The 22,185-nt window shown below is 42.2% G+C and overlaps 5 protein-coding genes across 6 annotated transcripts; 1 reads left to right on the forward strand and 4 right to left on the reverse strand.

The window, feature by feature from the left end:
- Positions 1–217: 217 nt before the first annotated feature.
- ing4 (inhibitor of growth family, member 4) lies at positions 218–3,845 on the reverse strand. The gene is made up of 8 exons (XM_071909014.2): positions 3,794–3,845; positions 3,267–3,338; positions 2,610–2,776; positions 1,804–1,918; positions 1,591–1,702; positions 1,334–1,478; positions 1,096–1,157; positions 218–973 (listed from the first exon to the last, which is right to left on the reverse strand). The coding sequence occupies exons 1-8, from the start codon at positions 3,828–3,830 to the stop codon at positions 934–936; spliced, it is 750 nt and encodes a 249-aa protein (XP_071765115.1). The 5' UTR covers positions 3,831–3,845; the 3' UTR covers positions 218–933.
- A 326-nt stretch (positions 3,846–4,171) lies between these two features.
- nop2 (NOP2 nucleolar protein homolog (yeast)) lies at positions 4,172–10,706 on the reverse strand. The gene is made up of 16 exons (XM_071908918.2): positions 10,625–10,706; positions 9,817–9,944; positions 9,630–9,672; positions 9,484–9,548; positions 8,672–8,952; positions 8,163–8,370; positions 7,845–8,044; positions 7,394–7,483; positions 7,036–7,123; positions 6,357–6,497; positions 6,033–6,172; positions 5,841–5,930; positions 5,616–5,738; positions 5,331–5,428; positions 5,110–5,246; positions 4,172–5,016 (listed from the first exon to the last, which is right to left on the reverse strand). Exons 2-16 carry the CDS (start codon positions 9,920–9,922, stop codon positions 4,580–4,582), a joined length of 2,247 nt encoding a protein of 748 aa, XP_071765019.2. The 5' UTR covers positions 9,923–9,944; positions 10,625–10,706; the 3' UTR covers positions 4,172–4,579.
- Positions 10,707–10,878: 172 nt separating this feature from the next.
- Positions 10,879–12,439, forward strand: emg1 (EMG1 N1-specific pseudouridine methyltransferase). The gene is made up of 5 exons (XM_071909349.2): positions 10,879–11,045; positions 11,205–11,306; positions 11,399–11,540; positions 11,727–11,935; positions 12,023–12,439. Exons 1-5 carry the CDS (start codon positions 10,896–10,898, stop codon positions 12,134–12,136), a joined length of 717 nt encoding a protein of 238 aa, XP_071765450.1. The 5' UTR covers positions 10,879–10,895; the 3' UTR covers positions 12,137–12,439.
- Positions 12,440–12,555: 116 nt separating this feature from the next.
- LOC144541937 (uncharacterized) lies at positions 12,556–14,532 on the reverse strand. The gene is made up of 3 exons (XM_078287252.1): positions 14,208–14,532; positions 13,256–13,551; positions 12,556–13,096 (listed from the first exon to the last, which is right to left on the reverse strand). The coding sequence occupies exons 1-3, from the start codon at positions 14,482–14,484 to the stop codon at positions 12,650–12,652; spliced, it is 1,020 nt and encodes a 339-aa protein (XP_078143378.1). The 5' UTR covers positions 14,485–14,532; the 3' UTR covers positions 12,556–12,649.
- A 279-nt stretch (positions 14,533–14,811) lies between these two features.
- On the reverse strand, positions 14,812–21,690 carry kel (Kell metallo-endopeptidase (Kell blood group)). Of its 2 annotated transcripts, none has more exons than XM_078287194.1 (18): positions 21,556–21,690; positions 19,936–20,314; positions 19,557–19,844; positions 19,304–19,425; positions 18,777–18,935; positions 18,621–18,692; positions 18,333–18,521; positions 18,065–18,225; positions 17,509–17,626; positions 17,326–17,421; positions 17,127–17,225; positions 16,958–17,035; positions 16,230–16,333; positions 16,051–16,140; positions 15,890–15,957; positions 15,554–15,645; positions 15,370–15,459; positions 14,812–15,269 (listed from the first exon to the last, which is right to left on the reverse strand). In XM_078287194.1, exons 1-18 carry the CDS (start codon positions 21,580–21,582, stop codon positions 15,123–15,125), a joined length of 2,379 nt encoding a protein of 792 aa, XP_078143320.1. In that variant the 5' UTR covers positions 21,583–21,690; the 3' UTR covers positions 14,812–15,122. The 2 variants fall into 2 exon arrangements, with proteins under 2 accessions (XP_078143320.1, XP_071764589.1); XM_071908488.2 differs by having other exon boundaries at positions 15,554–15,714; positions 21,556–21,688.
- Positions 21,691–22,185: the final 495 nt, after the last annotated feature.

Raw genomic sequence — 22,185 nt, forward strand, 5'->3', positions numbered from 1 at the left:
ATCGCGCCAAACAACTGAAACGTTGACGTCACATATATGCGCCTTCGTTGCCCCACCCCTTTACCCACCCGCCTGGGGAAAGACTACCACCCAGTGGAAAGTGATGAACACTACAGCACGAACTTACAGCTGGCAAGGCAGACAAAACCATGTTCTCTCTAAATTTACACAATTTAAAACTCAAAGGCAAAGGACCACACAGGCAAGGTTTTTGAGGTAGTAGCTGTATTCAAATGATTGAAAACACAATCACCCCCTCTCCCTTGTACCAATGTTTCAGCTACAGAAATGGCAATATTTCTCTCATGAAATGTCTTACTTTCTATACACCACTCAATCAAATGTTAAAATGAAATGGTTCAACTCACTACCACAGATAACTAATACTGTCAGGATGCAGCATTTGTCTTCATATTCTTTTACTCTGCTTATTATACTTTCAAAATAAAGCTAGTGTTCTAAGACTAAGCACGAGAAACTAACTATCCAACAAAGCATATAATTATACATGGCCAAATGCTTTCTGAGAAAATACTCCAATTTTGTAGTCTCATACATGAATACAGTATACAGTATCATGGACACTAGAACTGTCAAACCATTGGGGGCAATTGTAGTGTTTATTGTTCACTTGTAAAACAAAATGTTAAAAACAACAACAAAAAAAAACAATAAGAGCACCAAAGGTAACTAAAAAAATCAAATCAATGTCAACCATTTCAAAAATCAATATTTAAATACATTTGTAACCATGAGTCTCCTTCACACACACTGCATCAGACCAAGGCAATCAAATACGTAAACCAAAAAAGCACCAAATGTTAAGGAAGATGAGAAAAAAATACTAATAACTAATGTAGAAAATACTATTCTTCCCATTTTCCATCTATCTGATCAGTGTCCACCTTTTGTTCCAGGATAACCAGGTGCTTTTTATTTTCTCTTTCTGTCTTGAGAGCAGCGTGGACAATACCTGCATGGGATGAAATAACAATGGAGCATTAAAAGTTAAAGTACCTTAATCGGTAACAATTCAGACTGCTTTTATTGCACACACTGAAGTCTGGTTGGTATGTCACAGCGCGAGTTTCTTACCATTTGCCTCTTGGTTTGGTTGTCAGGCCCACGCATGCAAAATGAAACCACTCAATGGAACACTAGAAACAATCGAGGCAAAATCAGACATCAAGTCAATTCTCTTGCAAATGAAGTACTTGAAACGGAAACAATTGCAATCACATGATCAACAATAAAAAACACAATCACTAGTCGTTTGGATAGTCCATTCGCATGAACCGACTGAAACTCAAAGGGGGCCATGAATGAAACTCACATCGGTGTTGTCGCAGCCTATCATCTCGCCGTAAGAGACCTGATGACACAGACAGTAGGTGGGCTCGTTGGGGTCGACCGGCATGTCCAGCACATCAGAGGGGTGCACATTCCCAAAGTTGGCGGCAGGGGTGTTGAATTCCCCTCTGATAATGGAAAACAAAGCGTGTGAGAATGGGAGTATACCTATTGAACTAAGTATAACACATTAACTACAAATATGCAGAGTGAACACAAGGCCACAGCAACACAACGCACGGTTGAAGGAGTTTGACTTTCTTCTGCGCGCTCTTGGGACTGCCATCTTCATCTGAACTCTTCACTTTAGACCGAGTTTTAGCCACCTTCTTCTCCTTCTGCCTGGAGTCACCTGGAATTATTACACGAAGAGTTACTCTACCACTCAGTTCACATTTATCTGCAGTCCTCAGTGCAAGAAAAAGACTTTAAGCCAATATACTGGACACATACTTTTCTTTCCCTTACTGGAGGTGGAATCATAATCCGTGCTCTCGATCTGCTTTTCCTTCAGGTCGGCCTCAAACCGGGCCAGGTCTGTGTCAAGACGTCTGATGTGCTTGTCGACCTGCATAGAATAATTCAAGTTAGGCAAAACCCTGAGTGGTGCATATAGCAGGGTTGGGGCCTTTCATGAATTGAATTGAGAATGTGTAGTGAATTCCAATTCAATTCCTGGAGTTGGAATTGAAATTGCACCGAGCTCTAAGGAAAAGAAATGGAATTCCATTAAATTCCACTTCTAAGAGACTTGCTAAACATTATAAATCAAACATTATGAATCAAATAATAGACAGTTAAACAAATCAAATACATTCAATCATAATGTATTACGATTGCATGTTATGCATCAAATACCACCTGAGAGGAACTTTTGCCATTTTATGATATTCAGTATTGATAATCCAGTATATAACATTAAGTGTAATCTCAGATATGTGGTTAGAAAAAAAAAAAACAGAATTTCACAGAATTTAATTTAATTAAACTTCCTGAAATTCCAATTCAATTCCAATTCCAATGCCTCAGTTGAATTGGAATTGATGAGTTAGTTCATGAATTGACCCCAACCCTGACATATATTAATGAGGTATGGTCATTCAGCACAGTATTATTGTCTAACAAGGGTTCACATTCCCAAAGATGGAAGTAGGGGTGTGGAATTCTCCTCGGATAATGGAAAGAAAGTGTGAGAATGGTAATATAGGCAACCTATTACATCAAGTATAACATAAAAACTACAAACCAGTCATACTAACCATTTCATAGGTCTGCATGGCCAGTTGCACCTTATCATCTCCGAACTCCTTGCATTTACTGTATGACTGCTGAATCTGCCTCAGTATGGACAGCTTCTGCTCAGAGGAGAGAGTCCTAGCATTGGATGTGTACTCTTTAGCCAGGGAGTCTATCTGTCCCTTCAGATCTGTAGGAGAGACCAGGAGAGAAACATCTGAAAACTGCACCATGACTGACTAGTTCTTTTTACCCATGTGATGAAGCTTTTGTGTACAATTATTCATTGTGTGGAATAAATATTTCTCAAAAAGGGTGGTGCGTTCGTTTACATGCAGGCATATTCGTATGAATATGCCTATAAGCAGCATATGTTGAGTAACAACTTATACAGGACATAGAATATGGGCTGGAATACTTGGTGCATGTAAACACACTCACTATTTTTATGATACCCCATTGATAATACTCATTAATTCCATACCATAAGGGTATCTCTGAGCTCAAAATGACAGAAGTCGTTCTGAAGTTATGCCTACTAATTAACAGGTAGGTAGTATTTAGTACTATTTTATTATAGCTGTTATTTACAGATGGGAGATAAAATGCGTTTTCACACCACTTCATATTATTCAGTGAGTTTAAAGTCACAATCACATTTCACAGTCTATTGTTCTCACCCTCTGTGCGTTGATCTAGATCCCTCATCAAATTGAAGTTTCTCTGCAGTTCGAAGGGTAAGTTTTCTATGCCTGGCGTGGTGGAAGGAAAGACAACAAAGAATTTAAATCGAGTTTCCTTGAGACCAACATGCAATAATGCCAGACGAGCTGGCTAACGTTACTATCTGCGGGCTGCTGCGTTGGCTATCTATAACGTTAGCGCTTAAATTTGCGTTCACAAGTCATAGTAGTAAGCAACAAAGGGCACAAAGACAATACATTTTGCTTAATAAGTGAAGTTAACAGGGTTAGCAAGGCTAGTAGGTGTGCTGTGCAACCCCAAGCTGTAATCGCGACAGTGCGATGCGTTATTCCAGGAAATAGACTGTGCCTAAAAACCGTTGATGGTTTTTAAACGTCCAAAGATTACTCTGTTCACAGCGCGATTTTACCGGGTATTATATGACACCATAAAGAAATAAAATGTCAAATACAGGTATGTTTAAGATTTTCCCAATAGTATACTAATACGATAAATATCTCACTGTCTAAATAATGCTCCAAGTACATCCCCGCCGCCATCTTGGAAAATGTAAACAACACAGCTTCCGGTCAAAAAAGAAGCGCTCTGATTGGCTGGGCTGTCTCCCATTTGATACAGAGACGAAAGAGGGAGAGAGAGACCCGCCTGCAAGGTTTACATTAGACCACTTACCTGCCCAGGTCCCCAGCCAAACCCGGTATTTTTGGACTATCGGAAGATTTATAATATTGCAATGCTAGCAGACATGAAGAGGTACTTTCAACATCGCTAGTGAGTACGCTCTACCCATAAAGTAACTGGATGACTCGTGTCTACCTAATCGATTAGACAGATGTAAAATTTCCCATTGATAGAATAAATCAATAAACAACAAAAGTGATGAGGAAAATCTTAAAAGATTTATTGTCTCACAGATTTATGCAAGTTATAACATTCTGCCATTTGATCCAAAGACAAACACAATCAATATAGATTGATACAAATAAAAAAAAAAACGGAGGAAGGAACAGGACCCCTTTAACAAAGACGGTGAGAGCTTTGTGGACCAGTCCAATCCATCTGTACATGGTCATCTTACAATCCTATCTGAAAATATGGCTGATCTGAAAAGACAACAATGCACTCTAAGAAACTTTAGGGTTCGGCTCAACTGGATTCAACCCAGAAAACACCAATCTGATAACACCTCAGCTGAAGGGAGGGGGATCTGGGTAAATTTGAGACCAGGTCAGCAAGCTCGAGAAAGCTCTTACGCTATCTAGTACATTTTAACATACTGTACATGTTTTCATTGTCCACCCTCTTGTTTTTCCAACATACTCTTCAACTTTCTGAATTTATTCTTTCCTATTCTGTTCTTCATGGGTGATTTCATCTTTTGATCCCTCTTTTTCTCAAATCGGCTCCCTTCCTTTTTTTCAGCCCCTGATGCTTTAGCCCCCACAGCTGTCTTCCCTGTGGACTTCTTGCCCCCTGCCCCTTTCACAGTCTCTCTGTCCATCTTGGCAACCTTTGCCTTTTTTGGTCCAGTGGGCAAGTCCTTTTTGCCTTTTGGCTGGATGTTTGCAGTTTTCTTGGCTGCCGTTCCGTTGGCTCGGGCTTTCTCCTGTGTGGCGCCTGCCTTGCCAGGGACCGTCTTCTTGGTCTTGTCACTTTTGGACGGTTTCTCATCAGAGGTGTCTGTAACTGCCATCGCCTCAGACGTCTCTGCTTCGTCATCTTCTTCTAAATTAGTGACAGAAAGACTGGGTGAGTTCTTGTTTAACAGGATCGCTAACGTGCTGAAACGTGGCATGTACTCATAAGAGAAAATGTTACCTTTTCCCGTTGGTACAGTTGGAATTGTGTTTGCGAACTTCTTCAGCTTGGCCACAAAGAAACCATCCATGTTGTGAGAGTGAGGGTAAAATCGCCGAGAGAGGCGCAGAGAAGGATGGAATCTGCGCTCTTTGAACCTAAATGGATGGAAAAATAAATGAGGCGTTGAGACTGAAAGTACTTGCATTTCAATACTTTGTGAAAACAGTTATCTCGTTTACCTGGTGAAGCCTTCTTTGCCAAAGTCAAGTCCGGTGGGAACTAACTTGACGTTCCTTTTCTTTAGAGCGTAGTCCACCACCCACTCATTCTCCTCCACCTGGTGGAACACATTTTGGTCACTACCCAAGTCTTTCTGCTAAATAGCTCAGACCCTAATCACAAACAACATGTAAACCTAAGCATAACTTCACTAGACATGGCAAAAAATGAATTCATAATTATTTCATTTTCACCATCTATACCCAGTAGCTATGATTAAGTATTAACTTCTCATATATACATACCGTTATTGAACAAGTGCAGTAGACCAGATATCCTCCTGTAGGAGACTCAGCGTTGACAGAGTCAATGGCAGAGAGAATCAGCTCCTTCTGCAGGTGGGCAGAGCGCTGGATGTCTGCCTCATCCTATAAACCAGGAAGATGAAACGAAAAAGTATTAAGATGCTATTAACTGAACTTAGTGTTTCTATGGATGTATATGTATAAAACCAGTTAATGGTGTTGTACCTTGCTGGTCTTTACAGCTGGATCTTTAGCGATGACTCCTGTGCCTGAACACGGGGCATCAAGCAGCACTCTATCAAACCCACCCATTACCTGTAAGCAAATTATTCAACAAGTCAGTACACTATACACAGCTCTATAAATCATCTATACCATGCAGATATCACTGATGCATGCATATGAATATCATGTTACCTTTGGGAACTGCCTGCCATCGTAGTTGCAGACCACAGTGTTGGTGACTCCCAGACGGTGGATGTTTCCCACCACACTCTTCAGTCTGTCAGCGTTGGCGTCGTTGGCCACGATCACCCCTGTGTTTCTCATCAGCTGAGCTGAAGGTGACACATTCACATATGGCCTTCAATACATTTTATTTACACATGAGAAAGGTTTGTAATTTCCAAACAGGGACGGATTACATAGTGCGTAACTCTTCATATAAAATGATTAGTGGCTAGACACAAAGTTCTTGAGCCTGAGATTATATAAACAAAGTATCATTGCAGCACAACTTACCAATATAGGTGGTCTTCCCTCCTGGAGCTGAACTCATGTCCAACACAGTCTCCCCCTCCTGGGGAGAGAGTGCCATGACTGGGAGGAAACTGGACGCTCCTTGCAGCATGTACTGGCCAGCCAGGTACTCCGGGGTTGCACCTGGTGAAAAATACAATATACAATATGATGTAGAGTTGTACAGTGGTCCAAACAATGTCACCATACCTCCTCTACAGCTGCAACCATACTGTATGCCACACTGACTGAATGCACAAGTGAATATTGAATGAATTGTACAGCAATATGTATAGTCTATTCTCAAATATCTTGCACTGTCCCTTTGCATTGTGTGTGCGGTTCTGTTGCCGTTTTACCATGTGTAAGTATTTACTCTGTTATTGTGTAAGAAGTTAATATGCCTCTGCACCAATGACAACACAAATTCCTGTACATTTATTGTACTTGGTGAAAAGTGATTTTGATTAATATGAGGTTAGATTAACGGACACTGGTGCATTAATTCATACAATAAAATAATGCACATATTGCACTCAGACAAAACCAACCCCCCTCACTAGTTCTGAACTGTCATGATTTTACAGGAACTCTCAGGTATTCAGATAGTCTCTGACACAGACACTTAACACACATTACTTAGCGTAATCCAGGTGGTTGACAAGAATATATTGAAACTCACCTACAGGTACTGAGGAGTCAAAGATGACCAAACCCACTTTCGACCATTTCCCAATTGGATCAAGGTTCACTCCTCTGTTGATCAAGGCCTATGCAAGGAAACACAGAGATCACTAAGTCTGACATATGAAGCTTTAGTGTCAATCTTTTCATTAAAATCGAGCTGAGAGTGTAATGATGCTAAGGAGAATTAACCAATAATTTCTGTAATTTCCATAATTTTATAATAATATTTCTATCTCTTCTTTACATATACTTCTTTGAAAATGGATTACTGTACCTTTCCCATTTGGGTTGTACTTTTTAGTCAATTGAAAACTAGTGTTAGGATATTTCGTCCATATCTCCCTAGTGTTTACCTGCGCCAGGTCCCTCCTCCTTGTTTTCAGTGTGTTGGTCCGAATAGTGACAGGTCTCTGAATTTCATTGGCCTCAAGGAAATCAACCAGCTGTAATCAACAAAAAAAAAAAAACAATACAAAAAAACAAAGCAAGTCATGATTTAGGAAGTTGTTTTACTCGTACAGTCAAAAAAAACAAACCCCAAAAAACCTACGCTACCGAAACCATTTCTTTTCATGAGCAGTAGGCCTCTCCAACAAGCCACTAGCACCTCACCTGCCTCCATTTTTTATATTTTATTCAAACTAGTATTGTCTGTTCTTATTTTTTGTAAGTAGATTCTTAACTGTCGACACCATCCATAAGCTCAAACTTATTTAAATATGTACATCAATCTGACGATAAGGCGATAATCAGAATTTCAATAAGAACATGTTGCTTCCTTTGGCACCGCAGAGCAACACACACCTCTGAGAGTGGGAAGATGTCCATTAGCTTCTCAATGAGGAAGTTGTTGTAGCTGTAATAGGTGCAGAGATCCTTCTTCAGCAGAGAGATATACTCGGCCCTCTCTTTCCCCTCCTCTCTTTTCGTGGCAAAATGAGAAAGGACGTCAACGTTGTCCTTTATTCTCTGGTAGACCGACTGCAGGTCTAGAGGCAAGACACCTAAAAATGCAGAGAAAAAGTAAAAGACTTAGTCCACTAGCAGAACAATTAAATGTTAATTTGCTGCTAGAAATGCTTTGATGTATTAAAATACAGAAATCTGACTTGAGTCGCTCACCCTCTTTCTCCCTCTCCTCTGCCCCAGGTAGCCTGAATTTATCCATTTCATCTATATTGGCTTGTACTGTGTCCTCTTCATCCATGTCTGCATCTGCATCTTCATCACCGTCATCATCATCATCATCGTCGTCATCTTCGTCACTCCCTTGAGCCATGGCTTCCTTCAGTTTCTTCTGTTTTTTAGCTGCTCGCTCGATGGGAAGAAGCTGAACATGGAGCGAAAAACAAAGGTTAGCAGTCCTGACAGAAATGTGTAATTACAAGATTTTTCACAGTTCCCTGAAAATGTTGCTAAACCTTAGTAATCACTGCACTTCAAACGCTGCAAAAAAAGGCAAATAACTGCAGTTTTGGCATCAGGTAAATTTCAACACTTGACTCACAATTTTCTTCTATGCTCACACTATAAAATAATAATAAATAAAATAAAATACAGAAAACACAGCAAAAATTTGCAATTATTTAGGCGAGCAACTGCACAACTGATGGTAGAATCATTTCACGTACTTCCTCTCCATCACTTCCTTCTTCTCCTGCTTCCTCACCACTGCTGTCATCAAGTGCACCATAGTCATCAACCATTTCTTCATCATCATCATCGTCATCGTCCACCTCTTCAATTCCTAAATTTGCTCCTTTCTTTTCTTGGTCATTTCCTCCGTCCTTCTCCTGCTCATCATCCTCCTCATCCTCCCACTCTTCATCACTGTCATCCTCGCCTTCAGGTTGGTCAATTTTGCGCTTCCTCTTTGCTGGTTTCAACCATTCACTGTTCTCATCGGTGAATCCTTTTGGGAAGTAAAAATTTAAACAATGAATAACACCAATTAATTCCCAACAACTTTAACACACTACTTTGGTGCCACTAGGTCAAACACAGGTTTTGGTCTCACTCACACTTCAACTTTAAAACATTTTGAGAACCTAAGAACCAATTATGTTCCTGTAAACTGTCACAAACTTCCATGAGTTGTGGAACTCATACTGTCACATCCATGTCTTATTATTTGTGGCATCTTTGTTAGCTGGGACAACAGTTAATTTCAAGCTAGGTTTGACACCGTAAAGTTTGTACTATAAAAATGATGAAAAAGGAGTAAATGTTAAAAAAACCTAATTATACAGGGGATGCATTACAAAATGATTGGGGAAAATATAAACTAGACATAAGTAAATGGGCTAAAACTCTAAATGACACCGGTATTCTTGTTTAAAATCAGCTAGTGTGACCTAACCTTTAATGTAAAAGACTGGCATAAAGAATGTACTGAGCAGAGAGAAAACAACACAACCAGAATCACTGAGACTGATGTGCTTACCTTTCTTGGGCTGCTCCTCTGCAACATCTTTGGGCTTTTTCGAATCTTGGCCTCTCTTCACAGCTCTGGGAAATGACAATATGAATGAGCAACACTTGTAAAAAGTACAGTGTTGTTGCATGTTATCTAATCAATCAGCACCTTACCTTTTCCTGGCTCTACTTGACAAGCGTTTCGGTCCAGTTTCCTCTGCAAATAGTAAAAAAAAGTAAACACCTTGATAAACAAGCCACATGCAGTCAGCAAGAGTTAATATGATTGTTTGATTTTACAGTGCAGAGTTCAACAGTAACCACATGTCTGTCTGAAGAGCAGAAAGTAAACCAAAATCACCATCAGTTAAAAACTTGGCCAACTCGGTCTCTGCTCCCTTCTGCTTCCTGGATTTTCTCCCTGGTCCTCGCTTCACCTTGCTGGTGGGATCCAACTTACGACCCATGACTTTCAGCTACACAGGAACCCTGAAGAGATGATGGAAACAGATGAGCTGCCTGTACAAAATGACAAAGTCACGCTGTATGGGCAGAAGCCACTGTCTTCGGTCCATGTCCTATTGGATGTGGCTCATTTGCCTGGAAGCAGACTACAGCCAGATTAGCATATTAAGGAGGATTGGCGAGCCAAGATATGACATCATGATCAAGTATACTGATGGTATAGCTTACATTTTGTTACTCAAAGTTACAACACTTCGTGCAGCACTTAAGTAAATTCCGTGTTATTCCTCAGACACTATCCCTATCTTTGGACTTCAGTGATTAAAATAAATTGAAGCATCAGTCCACTCATAGCAAAAATGTGATTATCTGATGTTAAGATACACATCAACACATCATCATCATCAACACACATCATCACAGCAACATTAAGTATTTTGACTATACGTTGACATAACAGCTGTTATGGCAGAATAACGTGCGACAAAAAACTGCAATGTTTACTGTTACACACTGAATACTAAATAAGGCAACTCATATCTCTGAGGCAACTACGCAAACTTGCTTCACTGAAATAACGTTATCATGCCGAGCTTGCAAGCATTCAAAGCTAACGTAACCGAAGCAAAGCCAAGAATTAATATTTAGTGTCTTGGTTCCTTAGCCACCTAGTGAAACTAAGCAATAGGTCTTCAAACACTCACCGACAAATCTTTATTTTATCCAACTTCTGGCTGTACGGTGTAAGATAGAATTTCTCACATGTGAATTTTTTCCTCAACACGTTGTAGAAGCATATCCGGCGCATCCAATACACGTGGTCATTGTGGCGATAACGCGCTTACCCACGCGCGCCCGTACCCGCACACACTTTTAGGAGAACGTTGACAAAACACGCACGTGTGTAAGCACGCGCATTTTTTTTTTTTGACGTGACGCAAACGTTTTGCGACGATCGTGAAGAAGGGAGGCATCATGGCAGCTCGTAGCGGGGATAAGCGTGGTCTGGAACATTTGGACGAATATGAGCCCAAGCCGGCCAAATACCTCCGCAGCCTGCATGACCGCATGGCAGAAAGGCGATTAGTTGTTATTTTGGAGGGGGCAACGTTAGAAACTGTAAAGGTAAAACTTCTCCGCAGTTGTGTTGTAATGTAAACTGTGCAGGCTACACTGAAGCTCTACGGGAAGTGGAAGTGACATCAGTGTATACTATAGGAATTTATTAAAGTAATGCAATAAATGAATCCAAGGTAATGAGGAGATTTTGGTTTTTTTTTCCAGGTCGGCAAAACCTTTGAACTACTAAACTGTGACCAACATAAAGGTATGATCATCAAGAGTGGAAGGGATCCAGGGAAGATAAGGCCAGACATCACACATCAGGTAATCGCTCATTACCCAGTTATAGTTAAACACTACATTCTCCACTGATACCTGTCAGGATCCGTATTTAACCTTTCATCCTCTTTCACCAGTGTCTGCTGATGCTGATGGACAGCCCTCTGAACCGGGCGGGCCTGCTGCAGGTTTACATCCACACAGAGAAAAACGCCTTGATAGAGATCAACCCACAGACCCGCATTCCCAGAACCTTCAACCGCTTCTGTGGCCTCATGGGTAAATATCTCCCGCCTCTGCTGTGTTTACCATGCATCATGTTCATTTGGTGTTTGTGTAGATAAAGTACACAACATTGCACAATTTTAACTTGTATTCCCTCTCAGACACCTGTCTCCTGATCTCGCACCCTCCCACTCCTCAAACCTGTTCCTGACGTTTCTTTCTGCCCTTCTTCCCTCCTAGTTCAGCTGCTGCACAAGCTGAGTGTCAGGGCGGCTGACGGCCCTCAGCGGCTTCTGAGGATGATAAAAAACCCAGTGTCTGACCACCTGCCGCCTGGCTGCCCCCGCATCTCCACCTCCTTCTCATCGGGAGAGGCGGTCTGCGCCCGGTCCGTGGTGCCAGAGGAGGGGCCTGCAGCCGTGGTGGTCGGAGCGTTCGCACATGGAGCGGTGAGAACTACATCTGCTCTAAATGGTGGCTGTTTAACTCTCTTCTGTGTGAGATGCCTGTGTTATTGATCTGTGTGTCTTCATCAGGTGAATGTGGACTATGCAGAGAAGACGGTGTCCATCAGTAACTACCCCCTCTCTGCGGCGCTGACCTGTGCCAAGATGTGCTCTGCCTTTGAGGAGGTCTGGGGCGTCTTGTGACAAAGAGGGAGTAAACTACTGATGCTGACCTGGCAGAGACAGAAAACTACATGGAGTTATTTTTTTTTTTTTATATGGACTAGGAATGGATTTGACCATTTCACCAGTGATGCCACCTGGACAGTGGATATGTATCCTGTTGACCGTCAGTTCTAGTGTGGCGGTCTTTGGGCACCATCTGGAATATGTGTAGAATTTGTGCCCAGTATTCCTTTTTACCAATGCAGAGGAATGGCTTTTGTAATAATTGCTGACGTTTTGGATTATGGATCAATGTACAGTTTCATTAAATTGTATGAGCGACTATTGAGTGCCTTTTGTTTCATATAGATTGAGGAGAGCTGACAGAAAGAAACAACAGAGGAAAAGCAATATCTTAAGATTAAAAATGGAATGATATAGTACACAGTATATAGATTTCCCTGACTACAATATCGGCTACATGGAACACAGAGGACAATACAGGTGCATGCGGTTTGAATTTATTGGCCTTAAAACAAATTGGTGTATACATTAGTGAGCCTTTGTCTTGGCGACCCTAGGCGGCTGTGTTCTTTTCACTTTTGATGACACAGGTTTTGGAAGCCTGGTCCCTTTGGGGGGTTGTCGTCTTTTCTGGGGAGATTTCAGCACACGTACGTTTTGTTTTGGTTCATCTCCCCTAGCCTTCCTCGCTGCCTTTCCATCCTGTGCCGCTCGTTTTGTTGCAGGTTTGGGTTTCTTGCCTGCAGGCTTTGGCAATTTTCTTCCTGGTTTGGCCGTCTTCCCAGTTGGTTTGCTCAATTTGCCCCCTGGTTTGGGAGACTTGCCGGCTTGTTTGGGTGACTTTCTTGTTGCTCTCAACGGCTTTCCTGCTGCTTTGGGGGATTTGCTGGCTGGGTTTCCCGCTTTCAGACCTGCTCCTTTGGGCTTTGTGGATTTCATGGCTCTCGTCCTCACTTGCTTCTCATCTGTCAGTTTCTTATTTTATAGAAAATAAAGGATTAAAATGACGTGATTCAGAATTACTGCTGACACAATAAACCTGTTATTTTAAACTAGTAAATGTAACTGATCCCAAATTTACAGGCATACACGCAACATTTACATAATACCCAAATATAAGCAAACGCTCCCTACCTTCTTGTTGAGTTTGAATGATCCAGATGCCCCAGTCCCTCTGGTTTGAACAAGTGTCTCTTTCCTAACCAGGCCTTTGGTTGCCAGGTTCACCCTCCTGCTGTTCTTGGTGATGTCGTAGCCTCCAGCAGCCAGGGCCTGCTTGAGCTCTGCCATGGAGATGCCACCGCGGTGTTGACACTGCGACACCAGGCTGAGAATGAGGTGGGAGACTGAGCCTTTCTTTGCACCATGTGTCTTGGGTGCATGTGCAGCCTCAGCCTGTGTCTGATACTTGAAGGGGCGCAATGGAGTCTCTGAAAGATCAAGACATTTAAGAGAGTAGAATGTGTTGGGTCAAAAACATGAATCCAGTACTGCAGAATATAGAAATACACAGGGAAAGGGAAATCTTAGCTAAAGCAGCGGCCTTTGTTTGAAGTAACTATTAAGTAAGTTATTATTTTAGATGTCAATACCCAGTTTCCCCATGGGGATCATTAAAGTTTGATCTATCTAATCACCTTCAAAGCTAATGTCAGTCTATTCTGTTTTTAAACATTGGCAATGGTCTCCCATCTACCTTTGCCCCTAATTTAAGATTTAACGACAATACACAGTACAAAGAACAATTTTCTGGTGATAAGGGTACATTTTTCCAGAATTCTACTTTATATCCCTACTGTAACATAAACTAATTTGGATATATAACTAAATAAGCATTTTATGAATTTATCCTGTTGGAAGCTCACTGTCAATGCTCCAGCCTTTAACCTAAGCTAGCAAAGTTAAATCAGTAATTCAAGGTTATCCGATGTACAGAAAATACTTATTGGTTTGCCCTAAGCCATAGGAAAAACAAAACGTGAATTCTTAAACTAGCGTCAGGTGTCATGTTCGTTCAAATTGTTAGCATTAGTTAGCTTGCCAGATGTATTTGCATGAAGCTAGCCTTCAACGTAAAGTGACTCACTTGGCAAAGGAACCTTTCTGTTTCCTATTAAAGTTTCCAGCTCCATGGTCTGTTTCAGCAGCTGACCCAAACGTCTTGCCCCTGCTTTTCCAAGGCCTTTTCCACCCGGGGATTTGGCAGGTCTCCCCACCTGTTTTACCGGCTTCGTTGGTGTATTTTTCCGTGATTTAACGTTGGCATTTCCCTTTGCGGACGTGGTTCTGGTTCTCTTCAGTCCGAGAGAGAGCTTTTTTCTACCGCCTCCTTGCTCAGTCTTTTTGTTGGGTCTTCTTGGCATTGTTGCAGTTCGCCTCTTTCCGATTTGACAAGTGCGTTTTTAGTTATATCTCAAGAAGATTGTCGCAAAATGTTGATAAACAAAAGTGCCTGAGGTTAAGTATCTCCGGCGTTCTTGTCATATGAAATATATTCTGAAAAATAACAATTCTTAAAACCGTTGATGGAGAACTTAAGTGTAAACAGTGACTGGTGAGCAGAGAGAATATTGCCTCTTCCAAATAAAACACTGTTCTCACATTTATAGGTTTACTGCAGCTCAATTAATTACTCTTTTTAAACTCACCAATATCCCCATCTAACTTCAGACATTTGATAAGAGAGTGAAAAAAATGTAATATGATTTTATTTATAGAAATGCCAAACAAAGAGTGCAATTAACATTATGTACACCAGTGTTACTTACATCAGTCTAATTTCTCGGCTTGAACACAGAACATTTTTTTAACATAATGCAACATATAACAGATAAGACTGTAAATTGATAAATTTGTAATATTACAGAACTTTCTTTGTAACAATATTCTGACACCAATGACAATGTGTTACTTAATGTTTCCAGCAGCAAATGGGATTTTATCAGACAATCCCAAAGATTTCATTGACAAAAAAATCTGCTGGTCTTTAAGAAGACTGTATTCAGCATGAGGGTAATAAGTGCTGCTGGGTTTTATTGGGGCACTGTAGGCTTGTAGGACACAGTTCAGATTTGGCACAGATGACCGTGATCAAGAAGGAGGGCTCCAAGGGCAGGAATTCACGGTATGGGTCAGAGTCACAGTTAACCTGGAAGAGAATACATTTAAAGAATTGGAACCAGAGGTTGAAAGGATAGATAAAAATTAAAAGAGAACTACAGCAGCATAATTATACTCTAGTAGCCTACCTGAGAAAAAGAAGTGAGAAAGAGATGAATGTGAGAGAATCCTGAGAGGGAAGTGTCACCTGGGTGTTTCTTTAGACTTTGATGATAAGCCTGAGAAGACACGATGTGGATGAGATTCATGTTGCTGTCACATACAAAAAGAAAAAACCTAAAGACAGCAGAGCAACAAATTCCTATCACTGACCTGTAATGCTATCTGCAGTGCAGAATACTGCACCCACACCTCCTGCTGCTGTGCTGCTGAGAGAGCGGACGCTCCACCTCTCCCTGTTTTTTCTGTTACAGTGAGATAATGAGCCCATACACATTCCCCCACAGCCTGCACCGTCTCACTCTGAGAGTGAACTACAACAAGAGAGAGTGAGTGATAGAAACATATACTGAAAATGTCAATAAAGGGTGTGGAGAAAAGGGTATTCAGGTCTGCAAGCTGGTATTTAGGTCATTTATTTGTGTAATAACATCATTATCTCATCAAAAACAAATAGATAGGTAGATGACATTAGTGTGATTCTCTTACTGTCTGGCAGCAGCAGATGGAGGATATCTTTAGCAATAAGGGAACCCAATACAGCATAATTCATCGCCCTGTTTTAAAAATGAAACCATAATATGGTGTTGCACAATGAGTATACTGTGGACCACTATTAACTGTGCTGATGACTTCAGTATATCATTTACCTGGGATAGGTGGGATGGAAGAGAGGAGGGACAAACATTCCCATAGGAAAGATTACCTCATTACCCAGGAGAAATGGTGTGACAGACAAACTAAAAGAAATGAGTAGAGATTAAGACTCAAGGCTCAGGACTGAATTTACCCATACTCCACCAATTCAAGACTAGAAGCAGCCACTCACATATCAGCCCCCTCAGTCTGAGTGAAGAGTTTGTTGCGTCTCTTTTGCTGCAGGGACAGTAGCTGGATGTAGTTGGAGAAATAGCCATGTGCGCTGACTGTCACCTGAAATCATACAGGTCGTAGTATCAGTGATGGTCCTTTGTTTCCAACTTGTCTGCTCTGGGCAATTGCAACGATTGACCAGGTTCATAAAGAGGGCAACCTCCTGGACTGACATCGTTCAGTCCTTGTGATCCTCAAAGACAGCCAGCCACAATTTTTAAAGAAATTCAAAATAGTATTAAATACGTATTATATTTAATTATTTGAAAACATTCAGTTTTCATGAAATGCATCACCCTGACCAAGGGCGTAACTTACGGGGGGGACGGGGGGGTCGCGACCCCTCCAGTATCACAAACAGCCCAATAAGATCCCCTAATAATATAGCATAACGAGTATAAATTAACATTTTTCTCCCACGTTTGTTACGGGTTTGTTACGGCCATCCCGAACCCACCCCACCCTCCTCAATTTTACACTTGGTTGTGCCGAAGACCCTGACACTACTTAAGCATAATAAAGATTTTCATGATCTTTAAAACATAGGTTATATCTATTTGACAAATAAAAAGATGCATAAAATGAGTTTAAGTGGGTTTACCTTCCACATTTCCAGGACTGGCATCAAAGGCTAACATCTTTATACATCTAGCCCTTTACTGCAGTAATATAGTCTATATATACCTTGGAGAAAAGCTGGTCAAGTTCAGCTTCACTAGGGATCTCTGTTTCAGTCCAAAGTCTTGGAGTCAGAGATTGAATCTGGAGGAAGACAGGCCTTGAATATCAAAATGGCAACACAGTGCAGTTTCAAAAAGAAGTGTACAGTAGCGTCTTGTGCTTCTCTTGTTACCTTATTCATAACAAACTGTTGAGACGTCTGATCTCTCCACTTGAGATCAACTAATTTGGACTTGAAGGAGGAAAAAATATTCAGAACAATCTCCTCTGCCTGTTGAACAACAAAAGTCTTCAATACACTTCAATTCAGCATTATACATTTCAATTTCTACTGTATTCATTTTCAGTCCACGCTCCCCACGCCTCCTCACCTCTCTGTGTGCAATCCTTTCATCGAGAAGGTGTGTGAGAATTGAGTCAAATCCTTTCTCGGTCTCCAACACACAGCGTTTCCAGCGAGGGGCTACCTGGTGAAGAGCCCCAGAATGAAGATCTGCTTCAAACAAACCAACTCACAGGACTTCCTCATCATGCAGTTCATGATGTTCACTCACCCCGTCAGTGTTACCCAGAGCCACGGAAAAATTCCTGTCTGTTTCAGAAAACCTGGAGTCCAGTGCAGGTGTGAAGGTGTGCAGGAGATTGAGGACCATGTAAGTGTGAAGTGGACCGCTGAGGGGAGACGAAATGGGACAGCACACAGTCACAAATGTTGAAATGCTCTATGAGTGTTTGTTTTTGTGTCAGGTCACTTACAGCAGTGATTCTCAACCTTTTTCATATCAAGGACCCCTAATTTAGTCCACATTAGAGCCACGGATCCCAATTTGATGAGATTTTGTCTCTTGGACCCAAATCTGAGAATAGTTTTATTGTTAGATATGATTTTGTCCAGAGTTCCATGACTATCTGTATTGTAGGTAGAGAGATAACAGTGAAACTATGATCAAAATAGTCATTCTTCTACACTCTCTAATTGTGTGAACTTCTTGTAAATGAAATAATGCTGAAGTTTAACTATTCATCAATTTGCTGGGGACCCTCTGGAACCCCCTCAAGGACCCCTGGTAGTCCCCGGACCCCTCGTTGAGAGCCACTGACTTACAGTACCTGCTGCTCAGTTCATGCCTGTTCAGCCATTTGCGAATGACGCGGGACATTTGCACAATGTAGGGTAAGTTATGCAGAAGGACGTGATCCTCTTGGCTGATGGGGTGAGGATGGAAAGCAGTCTGTAGACATCTCAGCCAATCAATGGCAGGGGCCTGGGTCTATGCAAACAATAACAGAGAGAAAATCTGTATCGTTACAGTGGATTCAGACACAGTATGCGTGTGTGTGTGTGTAGAGACACAGCCAGAGTGTGTATGGTGTGCACCTGTAGCTCTTGGATGGTCATGCGCTGGTAGAGCTGGCCCTTCAGCAGGCGATGGGGAAGAGGGGCAGCGGCCACAGCAAGCTCAGAGGACAGAGCGATGAAGATGCCCACATGGCGGTCACTGCTGCTGGATGGCGCCCCCAGCAGGGCCAGGTACCTCTGGCTCAGTGCCAGGAACGGACGTAGAGTCTGGGTGGAAAGAAACAGAAGGATGATGGGGGAATGCATAAGTGCAACGGATGGGTGTTGTCGTACGCACATAAAGATATTTCCTGAACATTCATCAACCTGAGTTTCAGCTTGAGACTTCTGTGTCTTGCTGTTCCATTCAATCGGGATCAACAGATCCGGCTGATCAATCTGTTGACAAAGAGACTTGAGTTCAAACAACGCACATTTAAGCCCCATTTTGGACTTACAATTCTCCTTTACATGGATACTGGCCTGTATGTATTTCCTGGTGGTCCCACGGGCAATTTCATTTGGGTCTTTGCCCACATAGAGGTTGAAGAAGGGAAAGGTGGAGTAGTCTCTCATTAGCAGGCTCAGGGTGGAGTTGAAATCCGTCTGATTCCACTGGCCTGACCCTGCCCAGCCCCCCAGCTTCATATGGGAAGAGAGGCCAGGAAGAAATACATAGAGGATGACGAGAAACAAAAGAGGGGAGCACAGGTACAGAAATAAACAAGGCAACAATAAACATGTGATCCCCATGAATGTGAAAGTGTTTTCAAGTGCAGCATTTTCAAGTGTAATTTGGAAAATGCTGGTGATGTCAGTGATGAGTAAATAATTTCCCCATGTTTCCGATCAGTGGTTGTCTGAGATCCCTCCTCCTCAATTTCTTTGTGTGGGACAATACGAAGCAAGACGAATACAGAGGAGAACGGGGAACACTGTATTGGAAATCAATATTTTGGGGTGATTTATCAGCCCAAGGCCTGCATTCCACAGGCGTATGATTATCTCACTTTCTGGATGAGAGTGAGGAAGGGCTCTGCTCCAGCTGTCTCTATGGATCTGGTGTCCAAACAGGAATGGTAGAATCCTTTGGCCTTCTGCACTGCTGGACCAGTTGACCCGTTGTTTGACTCTGACAGAGAGATATAGGAAGTGTGATAGTGATATTATTACGATTCATGCTAAAACTCTCATTCCACCCATTCACTAACATGGAATTATCACTGCAATGATGTGATGGAGTTGTGTATTTCAGACTCATACCCAAAATCTCCCTGAGATACTGCAGCAGCGCAGTTTTCCTATCCTCTCTCAGACTTGTGTTTTTTCTCTGCTGACTTCCTCTCTTCCTCTCTGACCGTACAGCTCTTTTCCTCTGGCCCTGTGGGATGCTGGAGATGCCCTCGCTTCTTTGTCTCCCCCCGGTGGCTGGTGCAGGACTGTCAGATCCACATGTGAACAAGAAGTAGTCACAGGGCTGGGTGAAGGGGTCGACAGAGGTGGACAGACGGGCCGAGGCCCTCTGACAGGCTGGGGAGAGACATGGAGTGACTAAAGGAAAGCGAGAGAGAAAGGTTAGACAAACAGACAAATTCTGAATTTGTTGTGTCGTGTCGTGTTGCGTCTGTGTCTCTTTCTGTACCGGTGCCTGCCTGTTTGATCCCTGTGCTCTCTGTTCGGAGATCCTGCTGAGTGTAGTAAAGCAGGCCCAGAATGGCGGCATACAAGGAGGACCCCAAGAGGAGGAGGAGAAGCCTTCGATGGTTTATCCATGCCGACTTGGCTTCCTCACCAAGCTGGGGTTGGGGCTGGAGCTCGGGTAGAGACTCTGGCTGAGACTCTGACTGGGAGGACAAGTGGGGCTGTTGGGAGACGGGACGGAGCTGTAGCTCAGACTGGAGCTGGATTTCCTGCTGGGCCTGGCAGAGAGCTTCGGGGGGGAGAGGCAGCTGAAGCAGAGGTGGAGGCTGAAGCCCCCTGTCTGGTTCTGGCTGTGATGATGGCTGGGGTGACGGCTGAGGCTGGGAGTGAGCGAGGGAAACAAGAATGTAACTGGCTCAACTGAATTACAGTTACATTGTTGGGGAAAATGATGTTCTTATATTGGTGTTCCGTTAAAGTTTACCTATAGAAGAGATATTTACAAATACACAGGATTTGATGTTACAGTCCTTTGTGCGCTAATCAAGGATGAGCAATCTTACACAAACCCAGTTCAGATGTCAAAAAGAATGATATATTAACCCCACAAATGCTGACTATAGATAGACCATCGGACAGGCAACACCATTCACCAGCCACCTAATCTAAACGTTACAGTGTGAGTGTGTGAGTGTGGGTATACCACTGGGGTTATCATGTGGGCACCTCCCATCACAGATGTTTTGTCAAATTAGGCCCACGACACCTCCAGAAGGCTCAACAGTGATTTTTGGTGTCCCAGAACCCCCAGTCTCACCCCTCAGCACCCGCTCTCGACAACTAAATACAGCTAAAGTTCCTCCTCCACTACCCTGGACTTACACTTAGGCTTATCCCTAGTTCCCAACATTGCTCAGTAATTGCTTGCTATTGATTTCAACAACAATAAACTAATGGGACACTGATGCTGACACTGCTGGCTTAGAAGAGCTTTCTCAACAGTTCAGAAAGCAAATCGTATCAACAGTTACAGACTAAATGGGCGGCTGATTCTGCTGGCTTGAGACGGCCCGCTGAGCTGAAACCGAACTGTGTCAGCAAACAATACCAAGAGCTGAGAACAGTGCATCACAACTCACTCCAGCTGTCATATAATATTAAACTCCTGTCTTAATCACAAGATAAATATTCATTTCCATAATTCATGTCTTAATCATAAGACATCTATCTATCTAGATTAATGCTATAGATAGATAGCAATATGTTGGCTTCTATCTATATAGATAGATATAATCTCTACTATAATGTATACATATTATATAGTATAGTTTAGTGTTCTTACTAAACTATACTATATTACTTTACAGTTGTATGACAGTTCAATAGAAACACATTCTCTAATATTACTGCTGCTGGTCTGACCTCATTCAGTTACTTGCCTACCACATAGTTTGAATAATACAAGTTTGAAAGAACATGGATTTCTGTAATCCAGTGTCCAGCCAATACAATTTGATGACTAAACACACTGACTTCACATCAGCCTTATTGCCATGTGAACACGGTCAACACAGCTTCATAACAACACGGTCAACTTGTTGAGTCTCTCTGAAGATCCTACCTCAGGCTCTATGGGAGTCTCACTCATATTCTTAGCCGATGGATGTCTTGCTCTCTGTTTCTCCAGCTTGTTGCATCCTCTGTCTTTTCACTTTTGATGTTTCACATGTTGCAGCCTCCTCCTCTCCCTCTATCTCTCCGTCAGCCAGCTATCATCTCAGCTCTCTATCTCTTTTCATCACTCACTTCTCTCCTCATCTGACATTCTGATAAAAAAAGACCTCTGCAGGCTGCGTCTTACTCTCCTCTCCAGACCCCCAGATAATCAGGCAAAGACTATGGTTGTACTGTATGCCAATGTTTGTGGTTTGTGAACAGAGGACAACCCTAACATGAAGACTCAAATTTCAACACTTACAAATATAGTCAATATCTGGTCTGTCTCCATGCAGTGTCAGAAACATACAGTACAGGCAGCTGGGTCTTGTAGGTTAAGGCCAATAAATTGCTTTTGCTTATACATTGTTTTGTTACATTACACTGAAGGAGGGCAACCACTTCCTAGTAAGTAAACACACACTGCACACACACACGTCTGCTGTTGTCATTATCAGCGCAACACATGGCTGGTATGAACTGATAGAGCAGGAGGGCGTCCTAGAGGTCATTTAACAGTGTGTTTAACTGGGGG

Source organism: Centroberyx gerrardi, chromosome 12, assembly GCF_048128805.1.
Source record: "Centroberyx gerrardi isolate f3 chromosome 12, fCenGer3.hap1.cur.20231027, whole genome shotgun sequence".
NCBI classification, from domain to species: domain Eukaryota; kingdom Metazoa; phylum Chordata; class Actinopteri; order Beryciformes; family Berycidae; genus Centroberyx; species Centroberyx gerrardi.

Coding starts and splice junctions, on each gene's coding strand:
- LOC144541937 (XM_078287252.1), bottom strand. CDS start 14,484: ATGCCAAGAAGACCCAACAAAAAGACTGAGCAAGGAGGCGGTAGAAAA. Junction 13,552..14,207: donor CAGAAAGGTTCCTTTGCCAA/GTGAGTCACTTT, acceptor TTGATCTTTCAG/AGACTCCATTGCGCCCCTTC. Junction 13,097..13,255: donor CATTCAAACTCAACAAGAAG/GTAGGGAGCGTT, acceptor CTATAAAATAAG/AAACTGACAGATGAGAAGCA.
- emg1 (XM_071909349.2), top strand. CDS start 10,896: ATGGCAGCTCGTAGCGGGGATAAGCGTGGTCTGGAACATTTGGACGAA. Junction 11,541..11,726: donor CCGCTTCTGTGGCCTCATGG/GTAAATATCTCC, acceptor CTTCCCTCCTAG/TTCAGCTGCTGCACAAGCTG. Junction 11,936..12,022: donor GAGCGTTCGCACATGGAGCG/GTGAGAACTACA, acceptor TGTCTTCATCAG/GTGAATGTGGACTATGCAGA.
- kel (XM_071908488.2), bottom strand. CDS start 21,582: ATGAGTGAGACTCCCATAGAGCCTGAG. Junction 19,845..19,935: donor GATCAAACAGGCAGGCACCG/GTACAGAAAGAG, acceptor GCTTTCCTTTAG/TCACTCCATGTCTCTCCCCA. Junction 17,422..17,508: donor CTCTGGGTAACACTGACGGG/GTGAGTGAACAT, acceptor GCTCTTCACCAG/GTAGCCCCTCGCTGGAAACG.
- nop2 (XM_071908918.2), bottom strand. CDS start 9,922: ATGGGTCGTAAGTTGGATCCCACCAGCAAGGTGAAGCGAGGACCAGGG. Junction 9,549..9,629: donor TCAAGTAGAGCCAGGAAAAG/GTAAGGTGCTGA, acceptor GTCATTTCCCAG/AGCTGTGAAGAGAGGCCAAG. Junction 6,173..6,356: donor AGGGAAGACCACCTATATTG/GTAAGTTGTGCT, acceptor TGTCACCTTCAG/CTCAGCTGATGAGAAACACA.
- ing4 (XM_071909014.2), bottom strand. CDS start 3,830: ATGGCGGCGGGGATGTACTTGGAGCATTATTTAGACA. Junction 1,919..2,609: donor CCATGCAGACCTATGAAATG/GTTAGTATGACT, acceptor TATTCTATGCAG/GTCGACAAGCACATCAGACG. Junction 1,479..1,590: donor AAAGTCAAACTCCTTCAACC/GTGCGTTGTGTT, acceptor TTCCATTATCAG/AGGGGAATTCAACACCCCTG.